Source organism: Jatropha curcas, chromosome 11 (assembly GCF_041381405.1).
Source record: "Jatropha curcas cultivar XTBG-Jc1 chromosome 11, XTBG_Jcur_1.0, whole genome shotgun sequence".
Taxonomy (NCBI): Eukaryota; Viridiplantae; Streptophyta; class Magnoliopsida; order Malpighiales; family Euphorbiaceae; genus Jatropha; species Jatropha curcas.
Genome location: NC_143161.1, coordinates 18176628 through 18202920, shown reverse-complemented (window position 1 = coordinate 18202920; position 26293 = coordinate 18176628). Strand labels below are relative to the sequence as shown.

At 40.4% G+C, this 26293-nt stretch overlaps 2 protein-coding genes, 1 non-coding gene and 1 pseudogene across 3 annotated transcripts in view; 3 read left to right on the top strand and 1 right to left on the bottom strand.

Annotated features, from left to right (window-relative positions):
- Positions 1–1499, top strand: part of LOC149492669 (uncharacterized) — a 2925-nt gene extending 1426 nt beyond the window's left edge. The window contains exon 4 of the mRNA XM_089715908.1: positions 1172–1499. Coding sequence (XP_089572034.1) covers positions 1172–1499 — 328 coding nt within the window. The remainder of the gene's footprint in view (positions 1–1171) is intronic.
- An 802-nt stretch (positions 1500–2301) lies between these two features.
- On the top strand, positions 2302–3224 carry LOC149492668 (uncharacterized; annotated as a pseudogene).
- A 2303-nt stretch (positions 3225–5527) lies between these two features.
- Positions 5528–5634, bottom strand: LOC149492667 (small nucleolar RNA R71). The gene has a single exon (XR_016319005.1). It is a non-coding gene; the product is annotated as a small nucleolar RNA R71 (small nucleolar RNA).
- A 13423-nt stretch (positions 5635–19057) lies between these two features.
- LOC149492666 (uncharacterized) lies at positions 19058–20115 on the top strand. The gene is made up of 4 exons (XM_089715907.1): positions 19058–19459; positions 19541–19714; positions 19790–19939; positions 20110–20115. The coding sequence occupies exons 1-4, from the start codon at positions 19100–19102 to the stop codon at positions 20113–20115; spliced, it is 690 nt and encodes a 229-aa protein (XP_089572033.1). The 5' UTR covers positions 19058–19099.
- The last annotated feature ends 6178 nt before the right edge of the window (positions 20116–26293 follow it).

Sequence of the window (26293 nt, the reverse complement as noted above, 5' to 3'; positions counted from 1 at the left end):
CTCTATCAAATCTAGATCATTAGGCGCACACAATAGGAGGCCACCCTGCGGGCTACCTCAAATCCAGATTATCAGGTGCGCCCAATAAGAAGCCACCCTGTGGTTTCCATATAATCCGTATCATCAGGTGCACATGGGGGTGCCGATCTCCCATTTACCCTGCCTGACGGTCAAATTCCATATCATATCATAATTTCATCATATTCAGGATCCATATCATATAGACCATCCTCACAAACTCATGGTGACCCACTTCATCCCAACTCCACACATACAAGGCATAGCATTATCACATCACAACTAATCAAGCATTGCAATTAAATGAAAACATATTGATCAATTAAACATGGTAATGCAATGCACAATTAGACATCCATACTCAAATGCAAATAAATAAATAAATAGTATTAATAATAAACAACAATGATAAAATAAATAATAATAATAATAATGAACATTAATAATGAAAATAAATAAATATATGAATACTAATGATAATATAATATAAGTAGAGATAAAGAATTAATCTAATTAAACCTATTAATTATATTATTAATTAAGACTAGCCTAGGTTTTATCAAAATTTTGGCAGAATCTCCCCTAAAATTTGACTAAACCACGATTCAACAATATAATATCAAAGCTCATCCGTCGGGCAATTCACATCAACTCATTCCGTCCGCCATAACCTTATTTATCAATCATTCGATTACTCAATTCACATAGCCCATCCATCGGACAATCAATCCAACCAAACCATTCGCTTCAGGCTACATATATCATCCATCACACTCACATATATACACTTAATAATTCCAAATCAATTAATTAACAATTTATATTAACCTCCAAGCTTGTTCCAATGATATTGGTAATTGCTTTAAAACTATTTATTTGTCTAAGCCTTAAATTATAACTCCTAACAATATTTATTAAAATTCCTAAATTAGCTTACATAAATATTAGCTAGGAATTCTTATCTCAATACCAAACCTTCTAGTTGTAACTAATGTTCATGAAATACATTTAACAATATTCAGAATTAATTTGCATCTACATTATACCGACTGATTCTTAGCAAAATTATATTTGATTGATTATTCATTCAAATTCAATCTAATCAACCAATAATTATTAAGTTTAGAATTTATACCAAAAATGGGGAAATTAGTCTTATAATGTACCAATTGAGAATCGAGCGACGATTCCATGATCAGCGCGAAAAGGAGATCATTCTGTCTCTTGGGGCTTCGCCGGAGTGTCGCCGGCCGCCGTGCATGGTGGCCAGAAATGTGCCTCTGCTGGATTTGAGCGGCGCTTATACCCCGAGACTCGAAAATTCACCAGGAATTCGAATCCATGCTTCATTTGTGCATTTGGTGAGCCGATCGGTCGGAATCAAGCTCGACAATCGCTCCACCATCGCCTTCAATGGCACTTCCGCCATACGAGCTCCATCTTCAAAGTTAATAGAGGGGAAACATTTCGGAGGTGACTAGGAGTCGATTGGGTCCCATCTCGATGCCTGATATCCACCGAACAGCGAGATTTTGCCGAAAAATTGAAGAGCAGGTGCGGTTTGCGGAAACAGGTCCGATTGTGCCGCTGGAGCTTCATTTGCATGAGAGGAGGGTGGAAACTTAGTCAGTGGCACAAGATGAGTCGTCCGCCACCTCGTGCTTGTTGTGCGGTGGCCGGAAGCGCAGTCCCTCCGGAGAAGAGGAGGTTGTCGCACGCGTAGAAGAAGAAGAAGAGAGGAAGAAAAAAAAGAAACTAAGTCGGTTTCTAGATCATTCTGGTTCAATTCGAATCGGTTTGGTCTGATTCAATGATTTGGCTCGATTTGGCTCGGTTTGCATGCTTTTCACTTGGTTTTCAAGTTATTCGTGTGGTTTTCGAAAAATCAATTTGATTTTTAGGTCCGGTTCGATTTATTTTGATTATTTTAGTTAGATTCAGTAACATTTTCTCCATTTACTCAATATTAATAAAAATATTAATAGTAATGATATTTGATTTTAGGATGATTAATTTATATATATTCATAATAGATTAAATTGTTAGAGTTTCATATTATTTCTCGAAAATTTTAACTATTCTCAAATCGAAAGTTCCGACAATATATTTGGGCTTGGGCACAACTCGCAAAACTTTAGACACAAATTAAGATTGTTTGGTGTTTACAGCTCATATAGTTGAAAATCGAGATTGTAATTTAATAAAAATTTAAAAGTTTCAAAAATAAAAATTTGGGTTATTTCAACCTATCAGTGGTATCAGAGCCTGGATTTTCTTTTCTCCATGGCAACAAACAAAGAATGTATTGAAAATTTGGAAGCTGGGCTTGGCCAGCTCCAAGATTGTGTGACTAAAATGGAACAAGGCATCAGTTATAAGCTACAACAAATAGAGGTAGCTATAACGAAATTCTCTGAAATTGCTCTTCCTAGCAGGGATGTATCTAGCAGCGCTAGTGACCCTCACAGCCCGATGCGCATCAACAGAGATGAATGCAACGATAAAGGGAAACCTATGTTCTCTTCTAAATTGGCGAAACTTGAGTTCCCAAAATATTCAGGTGATGACCCAACAGAATGGTTCACCCGAGTGAATCAATTTTTTAAATATCAAGGAACCCTAGAAACAGAAAAGGTATCTTTGGCTTCCTACCACCTATGAGGGGAGGCCAACGAATGGTGGCAGTGGCTTCGTCGGACTCATCAGGAAGAAGGAAAGGATGTTTCATGGGAGATTTTCTCTGAGGAACTGTGGTCTCGCTTCGGCCCCACCGATTGCAAAGACTTTGACGAGTATTTGTCAAAAATACGATAAACAGGGCTCTTAAGGGACTATTAAAGGAATTCGAGAGGCTCAGAAGTAGAGTACAAGGATGGACCCAGAAAGCTTTGGTGGGGACATTCATGGGTGGCCTTAAACCAAAAATCGCAGACGGCATCAGAATGTTTAAACCAAAAACATTAAAAGACGCTATCGGTTTAGCTCAGATGAGGGATGAGCAATTGCTACATCAAAAGACAGCAATTCGTCCAACTTTCCAGATGAGTTCCTTATCTCCAACAAAGAATAAGACAGCCACTCTGGTGAAGCGTCTTACCCGAGACGAGATGCAGAAACGGTGAACTCAGGGGTTGTGTTTTAACTGTGATGAGAAATTTGTTCCTAGGCACAAGTGTTCCAAACCATAACTTCTTGATAGGTGTTAATTTTATAGTGTTTTTAATATAGTCTTTATTAGATTTTTTAGTAAATTTTATCACTTTGATTTGCTTTTTAGTATAATTTTGTTCAGAGCTTCCTTGAATCATCCCGCTTGATCTGAGAGAAATTTGCAGGGTTTTAGCACAGAAAAGGGCATTGCAAGGCAAAATACTCGGCCTCCAGCACACCCAGCCCGTGCTAAGGAGCACAACTGTGCTAAAAACTAAGGAAATCAAGGGAGAGTCATGAGTGAGCACGCCCTGAGGCATGCTAGAAGGCACGGTCGTGCCCAGAAGAAATTCAGGGCGTGCTATTGCAAACTCTAGCTGGGGAGGACAGGGACAAGCATGCCCAGCCTGTGCTATATGGCACGCCCGTGCCACAAAGATTCATCAGGGTGTGCTTGCCTAGCACACCCTGTGCTCCATCAGCCAAACTTCCAGACTTAAGCACGCCCCAGCCGTGCATAATGGCACGCCGTGCTTCGAAGGCAGAACTAGGTGAACTAAAGACGCAAATCAATCTTTTCCTCACATGGGCCCGCCTCGAGAGTTTCCTAAACGTACTAAACAAGACCTAGACCTATTTTGGAAGAGAAAGGAGTCCCAATTAATAAGAAATCCAAGGCCTAAACAGTCATGATCTCCTATAGAGGATTTTGCACTAAATAAGGATTCTATTTCCTAAACGGAGTCAGATTTGCCTTCAGGAGCTCTATATAAAGAGGGGAACTTTTCATTGTTGCACATCTCATTTTTGGGCTATTTTCTGCATAATTCTCGCTCTCTTAAAAGACTTCAAGCATCCAAGATTTGTGCCAAGATTCAAGGAAGCCATCCACATAGCTGTGATCTAGTTTTATCTCTAAACTCTTCATCTTGTTTTTCTTTTCATTGTTATAACTAAGTATGATGATTGATTCAAGTATGACTGAGTTTTATTTAATTACTATATCCAGCTAAACTCTTATACTAGGGATTTGATGTAACTTAATTCGATTCCAATTTATAATATTAGATTTGTTTTTCATTGTTCTTGTTATAATTTATTATTGTGCTTAAAGCTTCAGGCAGAATTTTTCCCCTGGATTGAATTATTTCAATAATCGCTATCGGGAGAAGGGTTTTTGATATGAAAAAGATAATAAATTACTTGAGAATAATAACTTGACGGAAGCTATATGGTTTGACTCAAGGGGGGTTTTCATAAGTTAATGATCTCACAAAACAACCACAAAACTAAAGATCTAATTTATGTTTGATTTCACTATTGGAAGATAGGTAATTAGACTAGATTAGAATAGCTAACAATACATCGGGAGAGCTTGTTAGTAATTCTAGGGTTGTTTTCCTACTTGAACAATTAAAATTGATTAATGAACTAATAGAATAAGTTGGATAGAATTAAGTGAAATCAAATTCCCTAGTAGTTTAAATCCCTGATTTCTTTTCACCTAAATTTTGTGCTTGATCTCTTTCTGTTTTTACTTTCAAATTTATTTTCCTTACAGCAATTCTCTTTATATCATTTAAATAATAATAGGTTAACATAATTTTGGTACTTGATAACAATCCCTGTGGATACGATATCTCTTACTCTATATTACTTGTTGCGATTTCGTACATTGTGAAAATCACTGTCAAGTTTTTGGCGCCGTTGCCGGGGATTGGCGTTATCAATATCAATACGAATTACCCTATTGTTAATTTAGACATTCTTTTATTTTTATTTAACTTTCTTTTAAGAATTATTTCAGGTGTTTTATGCAAAGAAGATCAAGGAAGACTGAACCTCTAATCTTTGATCCAGAAATTGAAAGAACTTTTCGTAGGCACAACGCTGCAAGAAGAGCACGAGAAATAAAACCGAACAACAAGCAGACATGGCCAACAAAAATGAAAATGAAAACGAAAACATAATCGGCCTCCACTTCAACATCCGTCCGTACCTTGCGAGATTACACAACACCTAATCTGAATGGGACAACCTCAAGATTACAAGACCTAGGGTGGAAGCTAATAATTTTGAGATTAAACCCGCAATTATCCAAATGCTCTCCACCTCGATCCAATATGGGGGTTTGCCTAGTGAAGATCCTAATGCCCATATCACAAATTTTCTGGAAATTTGTGATACTTTCAAACAGAATGGTGTTTCTGAAGACGCAATCAAACTGAGACTTTTCCCTTTCACTCTTAGGGATAAAGCGAGATCCTGGTTACAATCATGTCCCGCTGGAAGTTTCACAACATGGGATGAATTAGCTCAAAAGTTTCTAGCAAAATTCTTCCCATCCTCAAAAACCACCAAAGTTGCGCAATGAGATAATGACATTTGCTCATCATGATCAAGAGAGCTGTATGAAGCTTGGGAAAGATTCAAGGACTTGTTGAGAAAGTGCCCACATCACAGTTTGCCTAAGTGGCTACAGGTACAAACTTTCTATAATGCATTATCTCCTAACATCAAAATCACTTTAGATGCAGCTGCAGGTGGATCCTTTGAAAAGAAGGGAATTGATGAAGCTACGAGTTAATAGAAGAGATGGCAAGCAACAGCCATTACCAAAACAATTCGAAAGGAAAAGAACGCAGGAGTCTATGAAATAGACGCCATTACAGCACTTAATGCCAAGGTGGATAATATGGTAAGAAAATTGGACATGTTAACCACTAATCCTGTGAATATTATGCAAGTTTGTGATAGGTGCAATGGACAACATGGAATTGGAGAATGCATGATGGACTCTTTAAATCCACAAACTTTGGAGCAAGTAAACTATGTGATGAATCAAGGAAGGAAGAATTACCCTTATTCCAACTCATATGATAACAGATTAAGGAACCATCCTAATCTATCCTATGGTAATCCTAACAATGCCTTGAACGCACCACCAGGTTTCCTTCCTCCAGAAAAGAAATCTCATGATGACCTCCTCACTGCCCTTTCTAAATCACACATGGATTTCATGAACGAAACTAGAGAAAACCATAAAATCCAGCAGGCTGCAATAAGAAATTTGGAAATTCAGCTAGGACAATTTGCAAACATGATGGCATCTCGACCTCAAGGTACGTTACCTAGCAATACTGAAAAGAATCCTAAAGAACAAGTGCAGGCTATCACCTTGAGAAGTGGCAAACAATTAGAAGAACCACCAAGGAAAGAGAAGGAAGAAAAGAAAGCCAAAGGTGCCCATCATTGACCTAGAAGAACAAGAAAAGGTAAAACCCTATGTTCCACCTGTTCCTTTCCACAAAGATTAAAGAAAGCACAAGACGACAAGAGCTTCCTCAAGTTTCTGACGTATTTAAAAAGCTTCAAATCAATATTCCTTTTGCTGAAGCTCTTGCTCAAATGCCTAGCTATGCTAAATTCCTAAAAGATATCCTGAGCAAGAAACGAAAAATCGATGATCAAGGAACAGTAATGTTAACTGAGGAGTGCAGTGCAATTATCCAAAACAAATTGCCTCCAAAGTTAAAGGATCCAGGAAGTTTTTCTATCCCTTGCAATATTGGTAATCTTGACTTTGAAAAGGCTTTGGCAGATTTAGGTGCTAGCATTAATCTTATGTCCTATGAAGTCTTTAAGATGCTAGGTATGGGAGAGTTCAAACCAACAAGGATGTCTTTACAATTAGCGGATCGATCAATCAAATATCCTAGAGGAATTGTAGAAGACGTGCTTGTAAAGGTAGGTATGTAACAGACTGATTTTCTTTTAGTGTCGGTAATAGTGATTTACCGGTTTGTAAATAGTACCATCGGTCCGGGACTTGGTATTATTTTAGTCCGGAAAAAATTACTATGCCTATTTAATATTTTATTTACTATTTTTGGAGCATGTTTGCATGATTTAGGCGGGTAGAAAATATTTAATTAATATTATTGGAGAGTTTATGTCTTAAATGCATTATTTCTAGTGTGGTATATTAAGAACTAAATGAGGAATTATTTTAGTGGAGTTAATTGAATTAATTGGTGGAGTTAAATAATAAGTAGAAGAGAATTATTTGAGAAATATTTAGAGCCATTGGATGAGATTACTTAGGACTTGATCTTAGTCACACATTTGGCATGATTTTAGGAAGTCAAATTTGACTTTGGCACTTAAAGTAACACCACAACACTTTTTCTTTCTTCTCTTCTCCTTCTCCACGCCATTTCCATCTTCTTCCTTGTTCTTTCATTTTCTTCATTTTCTTATCTCCAAATTTACCACCAAAACTAATCAAACCATAGAATAGGACTTAATGCTTAAGAATTAAGTAGTAGAAGTTGAGATTGGTGATTAAAAGCAAAGAGAAGTGAAGTTACCATTGAAGCAAGTAAGTTGTGGTTTTTGAGTGTTGTGAATTGTTAAGTAGAATTCATGGTTTAGACATGTTATGATGCATTAAATCATGCTCCAACTATTTCTTTTGTCAAATTTTGCTTTTAATGTTGATTTTCTTCATGCTTTGAAGAGGTTGGAGAACCATCCTCAAAGGGTAAAGAGAAAGCCAAGGAGTAAGGCTTTCCAAGCTTTTTCAAGCTTGTTAATAAGGTTTAGTGCAATAATATTTTCACTTGTTTAAGTTGTTTTTACATGGTTAGGGTTTTGAATATATTTTGGGAACTTTGTATGTTTTGGTTATATTGCTAAATTTTAATGTGAGATATGTTCTGCCGTGGGATTGGAACTCATTTTCGACCCCTTTATTTCTTAGCTTTCCAAGACATATTCTTATGTCTAATTCCAATACTTGTAGCTCAACTTATGATTTAAATTCAAAACTGGTTCTGTTATGATGTCTTACCTGTCTATCCGAAATGATTGTCCATTTTGACCACTCAAATGGCACAATAATGTCTTATGTTCTTCATAAAAGTTATAGATTTACTTCTTATCTTTTCCAAACCATCCTCTTGTGTCCAAATTGGAGATACATAGCTCAACTTATGGCTGAAACACCCAAACTGACGCTGTGTGTCGGGCCACATGCATTACTAAATTGAGTGCCCATTTTGACCACTATAATGACAAGATTAGTTCTGAGTTCTTCATAAAAGTTGTTTCCCTGTGTCTTGAGACTTCTCTCGTTCTAGATTGGTTTCATTTGAGTGTTGGTTAAGTAGCAATTCAAGAAACATTGGACTTGGTTCTGCTGAATCAGGTCTGATCTGTTGGTCTGTGTTCCTAGCTTTTGTTTGCTATTTTAACCATTTGATCTGGGCTGTGGTCCCTTCTGAACATTGTACAATTTTGTCTTAGCTTTCTAATGAATCTAATTTCATTCAATTTGAAGACCCATAACTCAAATTATGTGTTAAAAACCCAGCAAAGGTCAAGTTTATGAAAATGCTGAAAAGTTCTTGATTTATGTACTTTTATACTATATTAAGTATATATATATCCATAGTGTTTTGAGTAAAAATTTTGAACTAATGAGTACTAAGAAATGAAGAGGTTTTGATTAAGAATTATTGCTTTTGTGAAAGAATGATTTTGATTTGGGCTCTACTATGCATGATTGAAACGTGATATGATGCGATTGATTTTGTTATTGTGAAGCTATGATCATATGCTAGGGTTATCAGCCCTTATAAATAGGCGGACGCGCTTATTTGTGTGATGGGGTGGTGCTTTCATAGGCCATGCTGGGTGCTTTCATTAGGCCACGGGTATGTGATGGGGTGGCGCTAACATAGGCCACGATCAAATCTGCTTATGTTCATTCTGCATGAGTACGAGCCTTAATGAAAATGAAATTTTATTGTTGAATGAAGACATATTTGTATTTATAATCTTCTCATTGCTTTCAAAGTATTTTAATTAAATGAATGCGATTTCGGTATTTATATAGTTGAGTAATTTACGATTTGCCTTGGCTATTCTTGTAAATTTAATTGTTGGTTATTTAGCACCACTGAGTCTTCCACTCAGCGCGTTGATTTTATCACGTGCAGGTTAGGGGCGGAGGGTGTCTTTCAAGACCAGAGGGAGTAGCATCAGAGTAGATATCACATTTTGTAACGTCCCATTTTTCTATTGAATCGAGTCGTTGCTTAGAGTCGAGTCGGGCTGATCCAAAACCTGGTTCGATCCATTAGATTCTAGAGTGGGCTAGAATGGGATGAAATTGAAATAAGAAAAGAAGTGACTTACTTGAAGGAAACAAAAGATCAAAGTATAAGGATTAGGACTTGATTTCACTAAAGTATAAAGTTGAGGTATTGAGTTGTACCATTTTGACACTTGAGGTACCATTTGGTAATTTTCACATAAAAATCAATGACATTCTAGAGACAACCCGTGGATTCCATTTCATTTTCATTTTCATTTCTCATCCTTATCTTCATCTTCTTCCTCTACTTTCCTCTTCCACTTTCCTTTCTCCATCACGTTTAATGGTGGTGAAGATTTTAATGGGAGTTAAGCATTAATTCAACTTCTATTCTATCCAAGTAAGTAAACCTTCTTGAATTTCATACTTGACTCATTGGTGATATTGTTAGATAATTTATAAGAACTCTATTGTATAGGAGAGGTGAGCCAAAGGTAGAAGGAAGCTAAAAGAAGAGCTTAAGCTTATTGGCGTAAAGGTGTGCTATCTCTTTTAGTTTAATCAATTTCCTTGCATGAGAATTGTGTCGTGTGTTGATAATGAGAAAATATGTTGTTGAATGTTGAGTAAGAAGACTGAAAATGGTGAAAAGCATGAGATGAAATGAATAAATGAAGTAGATATTGAGTTTTTGCTGAAACAAGTTTTTGCTGGAAAAGTTACCAGTAACTTCACCTTGATTTTTACCCCATTTAACGATGGAATTAGGAAGTTTCATAGAAGAGTTATTTGTTCCTCTATGTGTTATCTTTACATGGGTTTTTAAATCATCCAAATCGGAGTTGTATATTGAGAGATATGACCAAAAGAGTACAGACTGTGCAGGCTGGAAAACGCGATGCGCGCGCGCGAATTGCATGACGAGTTCGCGTTGCACTTCTCGCGCTCGCGACTTTCACCTGAAACTCTCTGACTCTCATTTGGACATCTCACGCTCGTGACTTTGTACTGCGCGCTCGCGACTTGTGCTCGCACCTCACCTGCCGCTCATTTGGCACTTCTCGCGCTTGCGACTTTCAAGTGCGCGCTCGCGACTTGGCCCTTGGCCTGTAAGCGCCCACGACCTTCATCGCGCGCTTGCGAATTTGGCCTGGGAACTTACTGTCTCTCATTTTGCACTCTACGCGCTCGCGACTTTCAAGTACGCGCTCGCGACTGTGCCCGATAACTCACTGTCTCTCATCTGGTGCTTTACGCGCTCGCGACCTTGCAAGGCGCGCTCGCGACTTGTGTTTTCATGCATTTTTGGACTTCATTTTCTATGCAATTGGATTCCTTTGCTCAACTTGTATGCCTCCAATCATTTTAAAACAAAAATACAACATTAGAACATGTATCAAAACAACATGCAAGCATGCAAATGATGTGAAATCAAATAAACATTATGATTTATGAAGTTATGAGCTATTAATATGATGTTGTGTTCTATTATTGACATACCAACATTATGCTCCATTGAGGTTAGGTAGAAACCATGTAGATAAGACTATGTCGCGACATAGAATAGCAGATCTGCGCCCCATACAGTTTGGTACTCCGGCTACAGGCCGTTGAGTGGATATGATTATATATCGGCCATAGCAGCCAAGCATACAGTTTCATCCAGTTCATACAGTTTTTCTTATCACTTCGGTTTCACTATAACCTTATGGAGCTATACAGTTATATTGACTACAAATTGCATAATCATACAGTATACTAAACAGCAAGAAAGATCAGCAAGGTAAAATGAAAGTATCATGATATGTGTGCTTACATTCCATATGTGAGTAAATGTTTATTTCTTGCATATGTATGTGCTTATATGTTTCTTTATTCATTGTGATATTCACTGAGTTTAATAAAAGTTGCAGAATTCATACAACATAAAGAACATCAGGTAAGATCATGAAAGTATAATGCTATATATGCTTACAAGTTTATTTATTGACTCTTTAAGGAGCCATACAGTCATGAGATGTTATTAATCATAACTTATATGATGTGACTAAAAGTGCATAAGTCATACAGCATAATGAATAGCAAGTAAGACAATGAAAATATACTGTTATGTATTCTTACATGTTTATTGATTTCATTCATACAACATAATGAACAGCAGGTAAGATCATGATAGTATCATGATAGGTGTGATTAAAAGTTCATGTAAAGGAGTTATGAGATAATTTGAACTAAATTATTTATGTTGTGCATTAGAAGTTTATTTTTCACTATAAAGATACATTTATGTGAAATTTAATGATTCTAAGATTATCAATGATTTTATGAAATGTGTAGTTTAAGTTAGTTGTCGTCACATTTTGTTAAGTATGTGAATTATGAGCACCACTGAGTTTTATACTCAGCGCGTCGATTTTTATCACGCGTAGGTTGAGGATCGTGATTGCTACTTGAAGACTTGAAGAGTACTATCAAGCAGAAGTGATTAATTTGGTCATAGTAGATTGAGAGTTGTATAATTAAGAATTATGACATGTATTAAGATTTATGGCATGTATAATTATTATGTTTGTTAGAGCTTATGTGATTGTAAATATAATTGAAACATGTAATTATTTGGTGTAAGTAGTTGGAGATAAGAATAATACTTATGAAATGATTGAAGATGAAATAGTTTACTATAGTTGGTATGATTAGGTCATGAAAACTTGATATAGATTCTGAATGAAATTAATTGCTAGATATTAAATGCTATTGAGGATTCATACAATTATGAAAAGATATATAAAGTGTTATTGTGTATGATGATTCTTTGGAGACGTTGGAAGTTTAGAGTGTAATTGGGAGTAGTTTATATTCATATTTTTAATACAGTATGATATCCGCATGACAGGACATAGGTTCAACCAGATTGTAGCGTCTCGGCTCGGTTCATTCGGGTTAACGGGTGGACCGGGAAGGGATGTTACACATTTTGGGTAGGATATTTTGTAAATGGTGATTTTTGGCATGTATATAAATCTTGTGTTGTGGAGGTTGGATATAATAAGTTTATAATGTATTAAGAGTTATGATTATTTAAGGAAATAACATCTATTATATTTTTGGTGTATGATGATTATATATTCCTTGAAAAGAACGTGTTTAGAATATTATGCGTATGTTGATGGATATTTAGAAGTGCTTATGGTATGTTGTGTTGAATTGGAGTTTTGGGGTTTTGGAGAAAATTGGAAGTGTGTATATTTTCTTTGTGTGGCAAGTTAATTTTTAGGGGAAACTCTTGCGAAATTTTCGTAGGAATTTCCTTAAACATTATTTTTGTAAAAAAAAAAAACAAAATGCTAATTACTTGCCTCCTTATGAAAATTTAACCACTTCTAATAGTTGAAAGGCATTAGTTGCTCTTCGTGCTATGAATGCACGCTTATCTGTGACTAGAGATGGTGCTCTTGTAGCAGAGCTTATGGTGAAACCTAGCCTACTACAGCAGATTAGAGATGCACAGCAGGGTGATGAAACTATTACCGTGTGGAAAGGCCTAGTCAGAAAGGGTGAGAAAAAGAGATTTATGATTAAAGATGACGACTGCTTGTACTTTGGGGATCGGATTTGTGTGCCTAAAATTTCAAAGTTGAGAAAGAGTATCTTAAAGGAAGCTCATAGTAGTCCCTATGCTATGCATCCTGGCAGTAATAAGATGTATCATGATTTGAAATCACACTATTGGTGGCCGGCAATGAAGAGGGATATCACAGATTATGTGTCGAGGTGCTTGACGTGCCAGCAAGTGAAAGCAGAGCATCGGTTTCCTTCTGGTTTGTTACACCCTACTTCTATTCCAGAGTGGAAATGGGATAAGGTTACTATGGATTTTGTGACTGGATTGCCTTTAACTCCTAAAAAGAAAGATGCTGTATGGGTAATAGTTGACAGGCTAACTAAGTCGGCACACTTTCTTCCTGTTAGGACTGACTTCACCATGGAGCAGTATGTAGAGCTTTATATAGATGAGATAGTGAGATTACATGGGGTTCCTTCTCCATCATTTCAGATAGAGATCCGAGATTTACTTCTAGATTTTGGAAGAAGCTACATAAGGCTTTGGGTACTAAACTGCATTTTAGTACAGCTTTTCATCCTCAGACAGATGGTCAGTCAGAGTGGGTTATTCAGATTTTAGAGGATATGCTGAGAGCTTGCATCATTGAGTTTGAGGGTAGTTGGGAGAAGTACATCCGGCTTGCGAAATTACCTACAATAACAGTTATCAGTCGAGCATTCAGATGGCTCCCTTCGAAGCACTATATGGCAGGAGATGTAGGACTCCACTATGTTGGTCAGAGTTGAGTGAGGGCAAGATTATAGGTCCAGATTTGATTCGAGACACAGAGGATAAGGTCAGAATTATCAGAGATAGATTGAAAGCAGCTTCAGATCGTCAGAAGTTCTATGCAGACTTGAAGAGGAGGGATATAGAGTATGCATTGGGTGATAAGGTTTTCCTTAAGGTATCTCCGTGGAAGAAGGTAATAAGATTTGGAAGAAAGGGTAAGCTTAGTCCTAGGTTCATTGGTCCATAGACATCATTGAGCGTGTGGGTCCGTTGGCCTATAGACTAGCTTTACCACCAGAACTAGATAAAATACATAATGTCTTCCATGTATCTATGTTGAGGAGGTATCGATCTGACCCATCGCATGTGATACCAGTTGATTCTGTTACCATAGAACCAAATTTGACTTATGAGGAAGAACCAGTGAGGATACTTGCGAGGGAAATCAAGGAACTAAGGAATAAGAGAATTCCTTTGGTAAAGGTCCTTTGGAGAAACGATAAGACCGAGGAAGCTACATGGGAAAGTGAAGATATTATGAGACAGCAACATCCTCAGTTATTTACACCAGGTAAATTCGAGGACGAATTTCTTTTAAGGGGGGGAGAACTGTAACAGATTGATTTTCTTTTAGTGTCGGTAATAGTGATTTACCGGTCTGTAAATAGTACCATCGGTCTGAGACTTGGTATTATTTTAGTCCGAAAAAATTACTATGGCTATTTAATATTTTATTTACTATTTTGGAGCATGTTTTCATGATTTAGGCGGGTAGAAAATATTTAATTAATATTATTGGAGAGTTTATGTCTTAAATGCATAATATTTCTAGTGTGGTATATTAGAACTAAATGAGGAATTATTTTAGTGGAGTTAATTGAATTAATTGGTGGAGTTAAATAATGAGTAGAAGAGAATTATTTGAGGAATATTTAGAGCCATTGGATGAGATTACTTAGGACTTGATCTTAGTCACACATTTGGCATGATTTTAGGAAGTCAAATTTGACTTTGGCACTTAAAGTAACACCACAACACTTTTTCTTTCTTCTCTTCTCCTTCTCCACGCCATTTCCATCTTCTTCCTTGTTCTTTCATTTTCTTCATTTTCTTATCTCCAAATTTACCACCAAACTACCTAATCAAACCATATAATAGGACTTAATGCTTATGGGTCGGAGAGATGATGATCCTTCTGCAGCAGAATTCTGGCTCCGAGCTACAGAGAGGGTTTTGGACCAGATGCAGTGTACTCCTCTAGATAGATTGATTTGTGTTGTTTCCTTGCTGAAGGAAGAGGCTTACCTATGGTGGGAGTCTATGGTTAAGACAACGAGAGTCGAGGATGTTACTTGGGATTTCTTTCTCTCTGCTTTTCGGGAGAAATATGTGGGGGAGTTATACACGGATCAGAGGATAGCAGAGTTCCTTGAGCTTAGGCAGGGACGGATGACTGTCTCCGAGTATGAGCGGGAGTTTCTGCGGTTAAGTAGGTATGCTTCTAAGTTAGTCCCTACTGAGGCAGATCGGTGTAAGTGGTTTCGGAAGGGGTTACTAGATGAGTATAGGATGCACTTGACATCCCAGCCCCACACCACATTAGCTGGTTTGGTGAAGGCTGCTACAGAGCTTGAGATTATTCGGAATGAGAGACAGGCCAGAGGTAAGAGGATCCAGCAGAGCAGTCAGTATAAGAGATTTCAGAGTGCTACGTCTGGACAGACTTTAGGGATCCATTCTAGTAGCAAGAGATTTAGAAGCGGACCGCAGATGGGGGTCAGACCGGGCCAGACAGTTGGTCGGGGTATATTTACGAGATCAGCTTCTCCGGCTTCATCTGTTGTTAGTGGTGGAGGTGCTGCATGGTCAGGTCTACCAATTTGCAGTCAGTGTGGCAGGAGACATGTTGGGGTGTGTTGGGGAGCTATGTGAGCTTGCTATAGATATGGATCCACTGAGCATATAATTAGGGATTGTCCTATGACTGTGACTCGTCCAGCTCAGCAGGTTGGGAGGCCAGCTCCCTATGTTCAGAGAGGCAGAGGTAGAGGCCGTAGTGAGGGATATGGTACTAGGAGTGAGAGACCAGTTTCTGAGACTGTGGAGAGACCAGAGGCTAGAGCACAGGCGAGGGCTTATGCCATCAGGACCAGGGAAGCAGCGGGATGCGGCGGACGTCATTGCAGGTACCTTCTCTATCTTTGACACTTTTGTACTTGCTTTGATTGATCCGGGCTCCACGCATTCATACATATGCATACATGTGGGTAGACTGGGTAGTATGCATGCTGAGACATTAGAGCACAGTGTTGAGGTTACTAGGCCTTTGGGTCAGAGTGTAGTAGTTGATCGGGTGTATAGAGATTGCCCTTTAGTCATTCATGAGTATGTATTTCCGGGTGATTTGATAGAGTTGCCTTTTCGGGAGTACGATGTGATATTGGGTATGGATTGGCTGTCTAGACATGGGGTCATTGTTGATTGTAGACTTAAGAGGATTACACTCCAGACTTCATATGGTGAGGAGATTGTAGTTGTGGGTGAGAGGTCGGATTACCTCTCTAACGTTATTTCTGCTTCTACTGCGAGAAGACTGATCTAGCATGCTTGTGAGGCCTACTTAGCCTGTGTACTTGTTCTAGAGTCAGAATCTCCTAGTGTCCATGATATACCCATAGTATTGTGAACCCCAACCCCAAAATATCATAGCATATGAATGCATGTAACTAAGGGTAGAAATGCACGTGAATGTATGAGTTGCCACCTTGTTTAATTATTTTAGGGTAAACTAGGAAAAACCCTAAGTGACTTCAATTTTAATTAACCTAATTACTAGATTAATTAACCCAATGTTTAAGGCATGGTCTACGAACCCGAGATGGATCCCGAGACTATGTCATGCTGATGAACTAACCGATGAATGAATGCTTTGCAAGGTGAATGATGGATTAATGAAATGTTTGAGTGATTTCGACTTGCCACCCGGGGTGAAATCCCGAACGTGCCTACGTACTTCCGTTTGAATGGAAGATCAAAGTCAACGTAGTTCGATAGGCCTTCTTTGAAGGGCTTTGAATGGGTATGCTTAATGCATGAGTGTGTGTATGCTTTGTGCATTTTTTGTTTAGGCATTTTGCCAAAGAGTTTGATTTTTAGGCATTTGATGCCAAAAAGTGTTGATTTTAATGACTTTAAGCCAAAAAGATTGATTTAGGCAATTGTTGCCAGAAATGATTAATTTTTAGGCGATTGTCGCAAAAATGATTGATTTTAAGGCTTTTAGCCGAAAAGAGTGATTTAGGCAATTGATTGCCAAAATGAAGTTGGTTGGGCGATTGTCGCCAAAATGATTGATTTTTCGGTTTTAAAACCCAAAGATTGATTGAGTTTTAAGGCATTTTGCCAAAACTTTGATTTAACTGTAGGCAATTTGTTGCCAAAACATGATTGATTAAGGCTTTTAGCCACAATTATTGATTAATTGGACTTAAGCTGAAAATTGTTCGAAATAAAGGCAATCATACCATAGCCATTGAATGACTAGATATTTTAAGCCAATATTGTCGGATTTAAACTTTAATACCACGATTATTAATTAACCGTGCATTTAGCTTAATCATATTTTAATTGAGGCAATTTACATGCCTATATGATGGTATGAATGCATTTATGCAGTTGTAGAATTTTTAGGAGTAGAAAAGAAGCATGCATGAAGTGCTAAAATTAAATAGGTAAAGTTTGACTTACGTACCTGATTTAATCGTCGACCGCTTCTTAACTCCAGGTTAAGCTCCTCGTTAAGGGAATTAATTTTAGTTTAATTTTAAGTGACCAAGTATCACAAAAATAAAGTAAACTAAAATTAAAAATGCAAGAAAGCTGTAAAGAATTGCAAAGAGCGTAGAGAGAAGGAGCGTCCGTCAACACAGACTGAGTGTCTCAAAACGGAGCCCCAGAGCCGTCTTTTATAGGAAAAAAGTGACCCCAGGCGCCCCTGCCCGCCCTAGCTGGGCGGGCGTGTCCGCCCAAGCTGGGTGGGTATGCCCGCCCATGTTGGGCGGGCATGCCCGCCCAAGCTAGGCGGGCATGTTGGGCGGTCTTGCCCGCCCAAGCTGGGCGGGCCTGCCCGCCTAGCTTGGGCGGGCATGCCCACCCCTCGGGCGGGCATGTGTGCCTTCTTTCTTTTTCTTAATTTTGTTCCGGAGGCTTTTCCGGGAGTTCCGGACCTCCAAAAAATATTCCGAGACCAGTTCCATGATCCTCGTAATTTTTCAGACATTTCAAGTACCATATTGGCACACTTCCGGCGAACTTTTTGAATGACCTCCGGTCTGACCGGACTGTTTGCAGTCCGGAAAAAGTGGCTCTTTGAGCCTCAAAATTTGAGCATTCACAGCTGCCCCCCACCGGCGACCATAAAATGATTTATGGGAGTCGGTGGTTGTATGAAACACAAATTTTGTAGGCGAAAAATAGACGCGTCCAGAAGACCCGCCTTTTGACTCCTTTTTTTTTCTTCTATAAATAGCTTAAACTTTCATTTTTCACTCATTTTCATCCTCTTACTCTAAGGCTCTCTCTCAAATTCTCCCAAATCTCTCATCATGGCTTCCTCCGATTATGGCAGCGACGAGGATCTGCTGGAGTCCCTGGAGATGTCTTTTAGTGATGTCGATCTCATGGCGGATGCTGATACTCACGCTTCTATGACCGGCGTCTTTGCCCAGGTACGCTTGCTTTGTTGGCATATTATTTTAGGACAAATTGTGATCTTGGGCCTTAGGCCGAAAAATAAATTTTTTTTTTGGGCCTTAGGCCAAACTGTGATTTCTGGGCCTTAGGCCAAATTGTGATTTCTGGGCCTTAGGCCAAATTGTGATTTTTCGGGCCTTAGGCCAAATTGTGATTTTTCGGGCCTTAGGCCAAATTGTGACTTCTGGGCCTTAGGCCAAATTGTGATTTTTCGGGCCTTAGGCCAAATTGTGATTTTTCGGGCCTTAGGCCAAATTGTGACTTCTGGGCCTTAGGCCAAATTGTGATTTTTCGGGCCTTAGGCCAAATTGTGACTTCTGTTTGTGCTTACTATTTTTATTAGTACGCATACTAGGAGGGGATTAAGATATCTTTTAGTTAGGAACCAAAGGATAACCTTAAACTGTTTTACCTTTTAGGGTGCATACATTAGGCTGGACGTAGGCGAGTCCTCCATTGCTGAGATCCCGTTTGACATACTTGATCATAATAATCCGGTCGGAGCCATCATTGGCCCTTCTCACCTGGACTTCTTAAGAAACCTTGAGCTGGGTAGGCAGAATTATAAGAGCCTACTAGGTGCGTTGGCTGAGAGATGGTGGGACACCACCAACACTTTCCACTTCTCTTGGGGTGAGATGACGATGACCCCGACCGACTTTTCATTGATTTCTGGGATTCCTTTTGGTACTCGGCCGATCGAGCTATATGACGATTAGAGGACTGCGGTCACCCCCGACCGAATGACGGAGCTGATAGGGATTGACCTTCCCCGGATTGTTAGGCCTAGCTATTCTACTCCCGATCTGAGTGTTTCGAGGCACTGGTTATCTCTCCAGGCCCCTGACATTTATGCCAGACATAGACAGGGAGAGCTAACGGCTACTCAGGTAGCTAGATTCACTCTGTTGCTGTTGTTTGCGTCGTCTTTCTGGTCTAACCGAAAAGAGAAGTTTAATCCCTCTATTCTGAAGAGTTTGGAGGACTTGGCCCATCTTACTGAGTACGACTGGGCCGGTGCTATTCTGAGCCGCATGTATGATGATATGTGCGATCTGAGTCGAGGCCACTGTAAGCTCAGCGGGACCTACTATTTCTGGGAGGTAAGAGCATATCCTCATTTTGTCTCTTCCTTTTCTTTTCCCCCCCTTTTTATTATTGATCCATTCTTTCATTTTTTGCAGACTTGGGCTTTTGAGTATTTTCCCTACCTCCGCCCAGAGCTGACTCATACTGATCTTGGGCTAGGGTTGGTACCTTTGGCTTGGAGATGGTACCGAGCTAATCACCAGTCTGTTCTACGCCAGAAATCTTTAGGGGATTTGCGGAGCTTCTTCGATACTTGTACCATAGAGCAGGCGAGTGCCCTCTCAATTTCCCTTGGTCGTGTGAAAAATAACAGATTTATTAACATATTTGCTTCCCTTACACAGGCTGAGGTAGGGGCGATGAATACCCGACTCCAACGTTGGATTGAGGCTGATCCCCATTTCAGGCGATCAGAGGCTCTGTCTCGACGGCGGTTTGTCTTATCACATCCCGTTCTGAGACGTTATTACCTAGGTGAGCGAGTGCACTTCCAGGTTAGGGGCTGCCGCTCCGTTCCTCTTCCTCCTCCTGAGGACATGCGAGCGGGCAAACAGATGGTTCTTACAGATGCCCATACTGAAGGTATTCCACATATGGAATTGATCCGGGGTGGAGATTATGACGAATTCTGCCAGGTGTTTCTGATGCGGCCCATCGGCTCTAGGCTTGATAGTCTGCCGAGGTCGACCCCTTTCCAGCCGCTCGGCACCCGTTCCTCTCGGGCTTCAGGCTCCTCGGCCAGGACTCCAAGGAGGAGGCCTACGTCCCGTCCTTCTTCTTCTACTCCGGTGGAGGGTCCATCTCGAGCTGGCCCCAGCCATGCGGCCGGCGCCTTCAGGATTTCTCAGGCTATTTCAGAGGCTACCAGGCCAGTCCATCCGGGTTTGGCCAATTTGCACCTTCCATACAGCATTTCCTATTACACTCCTGAGGGTACTTCATCTCTACGAGAGGTGTCCCTGGAGCGCGTGAATCGCCTGGCTCTTCCTCCTGATGACATTAATGAGGTAATGACTGATAAATCTCTCATAAAAAGGATTTATAAGAGATTTGTATGTATATTGACTTATATATATATATATATTTTTTGTGTGACTTCCAGGTGCCTGACGGCTTGATCAGTCAGATGATGGAGCTAATCCTTGGGATGCAGGAGGAACTAACTTCAGCTTGGACACTGTAGGCCTTTGACGACCGGAGGAGGAGGAGGTCTCGCCGCTGATAGCTGCTGGACTTCCTTGCTTTCCTTTATTTTCTTTCCTCTTTATTTTCCTGTACCGAATCTTGGCCTGTATTTCTGTACTTAACTTATTTGTACCTGCATTTGATTAATACTGAAAGTATGCACATTTATTAGATTTGAACAGAAGAGAAAATCCAATTTTTTAAAAAAAAACTTTACCTCCCCCTTTTTTTTTTTTTTTTAATAAAAGCAGGATAGATAAATAAATAAGAAACATGAATCCCTTTTACAATCATAGCATGCATAGCTGGACCAGGAGTCTCTCCAAAATTGAAAAGATCAATTTGGGGAGGTACGAAATTTCTCCTGTTATCACTCTTAGGGGCGTAGTAGTTGACTGGGACCTTTTGCGAGCCTGTATTAGATTTTGGAATCCTGAGGCTCACGTTTTTCGGTTTGGGGCTATGATGGAGGAAATGTGCCCTCTTTTTGAGGAATTTTGTGCGATTATAGGGTGTGACCCCAATGCTCCCTTGGTTAGGCACGAGGTGAAAGTTGGGTATGTTAAGTCATTTGAGAACTTGTTTCGGTTTAGCCGGCCACAGGCTAAGGCTATGATTGTGGATGATCAGAAGGCGATTCTGCTGCCCCTGATTGATGAATTTTCAGAAACTTGCTTGGACGACCCTGACCGGATGAGGCTGAGGATGCGGGCCCTGGTTTTCTGCTTATTGGCTGGTTTCTTATTCAACCGGGACCCAGGTTTTGGAGACTTGCGGCTTTGTCCCATGGTTTGGCAAATGGAGGATATGGGTTGTATTGGCGGTGTCGTGCTGGCAGAGACCATTAGAAGCCTTGACAGAGCCGCTTTAGGGTTCGATGATTGGACTGTTTCCCCCGTCATTCTCCAGGTATTTTCTATTATCCTACCTCATTCTTCTTCTTCTTTTTTTTTTTTTAATTTGTTTCTTCGTAATAGAAAAGATCTATTACTCAGGTTTGGTTGAGGGATCATCTTCAAGTGGTGGCTGCTCCTACCTCCCTTCCTTACAATCCTTCCCAGTATCGCATGCGAAAAATCTTGATCTCGCACCCTTCTATTGAGACATGGACTTCGTGGCTGGTTGAATTAGGTCCAAATGAGATACTGTGGTTCATCCCTTGGTATAATATCAGCCGCTTTATTCAGGTCAGCTTCCGCCATTCTCGGGTTTACCTCCTAGGCCTTACCCACTGCACTTGGTACTGCGCTTCGCGCGTTTTGAGGCAGATGGGGATAGATCAGACTGTCCCCATTATGGATGATATTTCGACTGATGCTGCCATCACTGCTGGTGTTACCCGAGCTGTCCTTAAAGCTTGGGTTAGAGATCACCGCATGGTGAGACCTTTACCCGATCCCACCAGTGTTCAGACTTCTCCCGAGTACCGGGCCTGGTTCATTGCCGCTGTCTGGCCAATTGAAAGACCAAGGAGGACTGCACTGCTAAGTGTTCTTGAAGGTTGGGTTCAGGCTGATGTTGAAGAGGAGTTTGGGACAGGTGAGGAGATTGTGCTGGCCCCTCGGACAGGCAAGGCTGGGCAGAGTTCAGTAGAAGACTCAGAGGATGCCGCTCCGCGGAGGCGACGGGATACCTAGACTCATATGAACTTTTGTGATCTTTTTCTTGTTTTGCCTTTCGTTTGGGACTTTGGATTTATCTTTGGATGTATGCTTTACACTTTCTTTAGTTATTTTGGACTCTCTTGCTTGATTCTGGATTATTTGACTTTGTCATTAGGCGTTTGAACTTTCCAAGCATTTGCCAATTTTTATTTATTCAGGCTCTAATTTTTGCCTAAGCCGCCCTTTCGGGTTTTCAGCTTAGCGAGCTATCCCCTTTTTGTCTAAGCTGCCCTTTTTGGGTTTTCGACTTAGCGGGTTTTTTTTTCTTTTTTCTTTATTTGGCAAAGAAGAATGAAATTATGAAATGTTTAGACCGCGCCCAAAGAGGGCTGCTTACATATCTCTGATATATAATTTCTTTTTTCCAAAGAGAATCAGGTCTAATGTAGTTCATCTTACATTATGCAATAATTACAATCACACAAAATATTTTTTAACTGATCTAAATTACATGGATTAGCAAATTCCAAGCCATCCAAATCAGTCAAAATAACGGCTCCGCCTGACAAAATTTTCTTTAACACATAGGGTCCAGCCCAATGAGGACGAAACTTCCCACGTGGGTCTACGATTGGCTGTCTAATTTCTTTCAAAACCAAACAACCCTCTTCCAACTTCCGGTCTTTGACCTTCTTATTGAAATGCCGCGCCATTCTTCTTTGATACACTTGAGTTTGGTGGATTGCTCGTAATCGCTTTTCATCCATACCCAAGAGTTGCGAATGATAATTCTCGGCCCAATCTGCTTCGCTGATCTGGCTTTCCTGGATAATTCTTGCCGACCGAACTTCCAGCTCAATAGGCAACACTGCTTCCATGCCATATACTAAAGAATACGGGGTTGCCCCAGTAGGTGTCCTGATTGAAGTCCTGTCTCCCCACAAGGCATTTGGCAATTGTTCGTGCCAAGCTCTATGCTTTTGAACTGTCTTTTGCAAAATGACCTTTATAGCCTTGTTTGCAGCTTCTACGGCCCCATTCGTCTGTGGGCGGTAGGGTGAAGACTTGTGATGCTGAATCTTCTTTTGTTTCAGTAGGTCCGAAAATTCACTTTGAAAGTGAGATCCGTTATCCGTGATGATCTCGAATGGTGTTCCATACCGACAAAGGATGTTGGTACAAACGAACTGTGCTGCCTTCTTGGCATTCAAAACGGAATAAGAAGCTGCCTCAATCCACTTAGTAAAATAATCAACAGTAACCAGAATGAATTGATGGCCATTGGAAGCCTTTGGATGGATCTTTCCGATCACGTCTATGCCCCAAGTTGCGAAAGGCCATGGTGAAGTAATGGGATTTAGACTGACCGGAGGTTGTCTTTGTAGCTTAGCAAAAACCTGACATTCGTGGCACTTCCGCGCGTGCCTCACGCAATCTGCATTTATGGTTGACCAGTAATAACCCAGGTTCATAATTTTCCGAGCCAAAGCTATCCCGTGCATGTGCGGACCAGACTCCCCATTGTGTAAGGAATTCATGATGCTTTGAGCTTCTCCTTCATCAACGCACCTTAGGTGCAGGCCATTCCAACTCCTTTTATACAGAACTCCCCCAGTAAGGAAATATCCAGATGCTAAATGTCTCAATGTCCGTTGATCAGTCTTGTTGGACCTCTCTGGGTAAGCTTCATTCTGGAGATAATTCTGTATATCCCAAAACCACGGCTTGTCATCGACTAGATTCATGACATGCGCTGGCTGTTTCTGCAGCCGAACCGTCAGAGGTCGGATGATTTGATCTCCCCCTACATTAACCATGGAGGCCAAAGTAGCCAGAGCATCTGCAAACTGATTTTTGGCGCGTGGCAGGTAGTGGAAAGATAGTTCCTCAAACTGTTGAGCTAACTCGTCCAAGCGTCGTAGGTAAGCAACCAATCGCTCTTCCTTAATTTTCCATTTCCTTAGAGCTTGAGAGACTATCAGGTTGGAATCTCCGAAAACCCTAAGGATTTTTATTTCTTTTTCCAGGGCCGCTTCTAACCCCTTGATGCAAGCTTCATACTCGGCTTCGTTATTGGTACAGTCGAAATCTAGTTTGACTGCGATTGGGACGTATTCTCCACAAGGAGTTTTGAATACGACTCCAATCCCGTTTCCATGGTAGTTTGAAGCTCCATCGACGTACATCTCCCAGACCTCACCTTCCAAGCTCAACAAGCCTTCATCAGGAAATTCTACTTCCAGCATTTGGTCTTCGACCGGCAATTCTGCTAATTGATCAGCCAAGGCTCCGCCTTTCACTGCCTTCCGTTGTACAAATTTTAAATCGTAGGCTGCGAGCACTGACACCCACTTTGCCATCTTACAGTCAAGAACCGGCCTTTCCATAAGGAATTTCAAGGGGTTCGATTCAGAGATTACGTGTGTAGTGTAAGACGAGAGGTAGTGTTGCAGCTTGGTGCAGGCCCAGACTAGAGCCAGACACAACTTCTCTATCTTGTTGTATTTCAACTCATATTCCAGCATCCTCTTGCTAAGGTAATACACGGCATTTTCTATCCTTGTATCTTCTGCTTGTTGAGCTAATATGGCACCCATTGCTTCTTCTGTCACAGACAGATACAGTAGCAAAGGCTTTCCTAGCCTTGGTGGTTGTAAAACAGGCAGGGATAGCAGGTATCGCTTGACTTGGTCGAAAGCCGCCTGACAATCCTTATTCCATTTGACTGCTACTCCTTTCCTAAGTAGTTTGAAAATCGGACCACAAGTATCGGCCAACTGATTGATGAACCGGCTGATGTACTGTAGCCTTCCTAGGAAACCTCGGACTTCTTTTTCGGTCCTTGGTGCTGGCATTTCCAAAATAGCTCTAGCTTTCGAAGGATCAATCTCTATGCCCTTCCGACTAACCATGTGCCCCAGAAATACTCCGGATGTAGCTCCAAACAGACATTTTGCCGGATTGAGCTTTAAATTGTACTTTCGAAGTCTAAGGAAGAACTTCTCATGCGCTGTCGTATGTTCTTCAGCTGTTTTTGATTTGACGACCATATCGTCCACATATACTTCTACTTCTTTGTGAATCATGTCATGGAAGATGGTCGTCGCCATTCGTTGATAGGTTGCTCCGGCATTTTTGAGCCCAAAAGGCATGACCTTGTAGCAGTAAGTTCCCCATTCCGTGGTGAACGCCGTTTTCTCTTTGTCTGGCTCATGCATCATTATTTGATTATAACCGACAGCAAGATCAGTCAAGGAGACCATCTCTTGTCCAGCCATTCGGTCCACTAACAAGTCGATGTGCGGCAGAGGAAAATCGTCCTTCGGACATGCTTTATTCAAATCCCGGTAGTCCACACACATTCGCACTTTTCCATCCTTCTTTGGCACCGGCACGATATTTGCTAACCATGTCGGGTAGGCGATAGGTTCTATGAACTTGTTCTCCAGCTGCTTGGCAACTTCCTCCTTGATTTTCAAGGACCATTCTGTTTTCAGCCTTCTTAGCTTCTGTTTTACTGGCTTAGTCTCTGGATATACTGGAATCTTGTGCACCACTATTGCTGGGTCAATTCCGGTGATGTCACTTGCTTTCCACATGAAGCAATCAGCAAATTTCTTCAAACATTCACTGACCTGTTCCCTGTTCATGCAATCAGATGCAATGTATGTATGTTCGTTTTCTTCTTTGCCAATTATTATTTTTTCCTTTTCATTTTTTATTTCATTTATTTGATTGTTTTTGCTTGGAAATGCTTGGAAAGATAGACACGCAGGGTAATCAAGAATTTGCAAGCCTTTATTAATTATGACGGAATCGTCTTCAAAGAATACATCAAATTTGAAATCTGGATCTTCTAGATCCGACACAGATGACCCGGAACTGGAACTAGACTCTGACTCGGTTTCAGACTCGGGGTCAGACTCGGACTCAGTACAGGACTTTATTACAGACTCCGGTACTAGGTTTGACTCGGGAGGGGGTTTATCAGCAGTGCGCTCCTCCTCGGTGTACCAGTTGGTGAGAGGTCCTTCGTTCGGCTTGATCAGATCTAGCAGG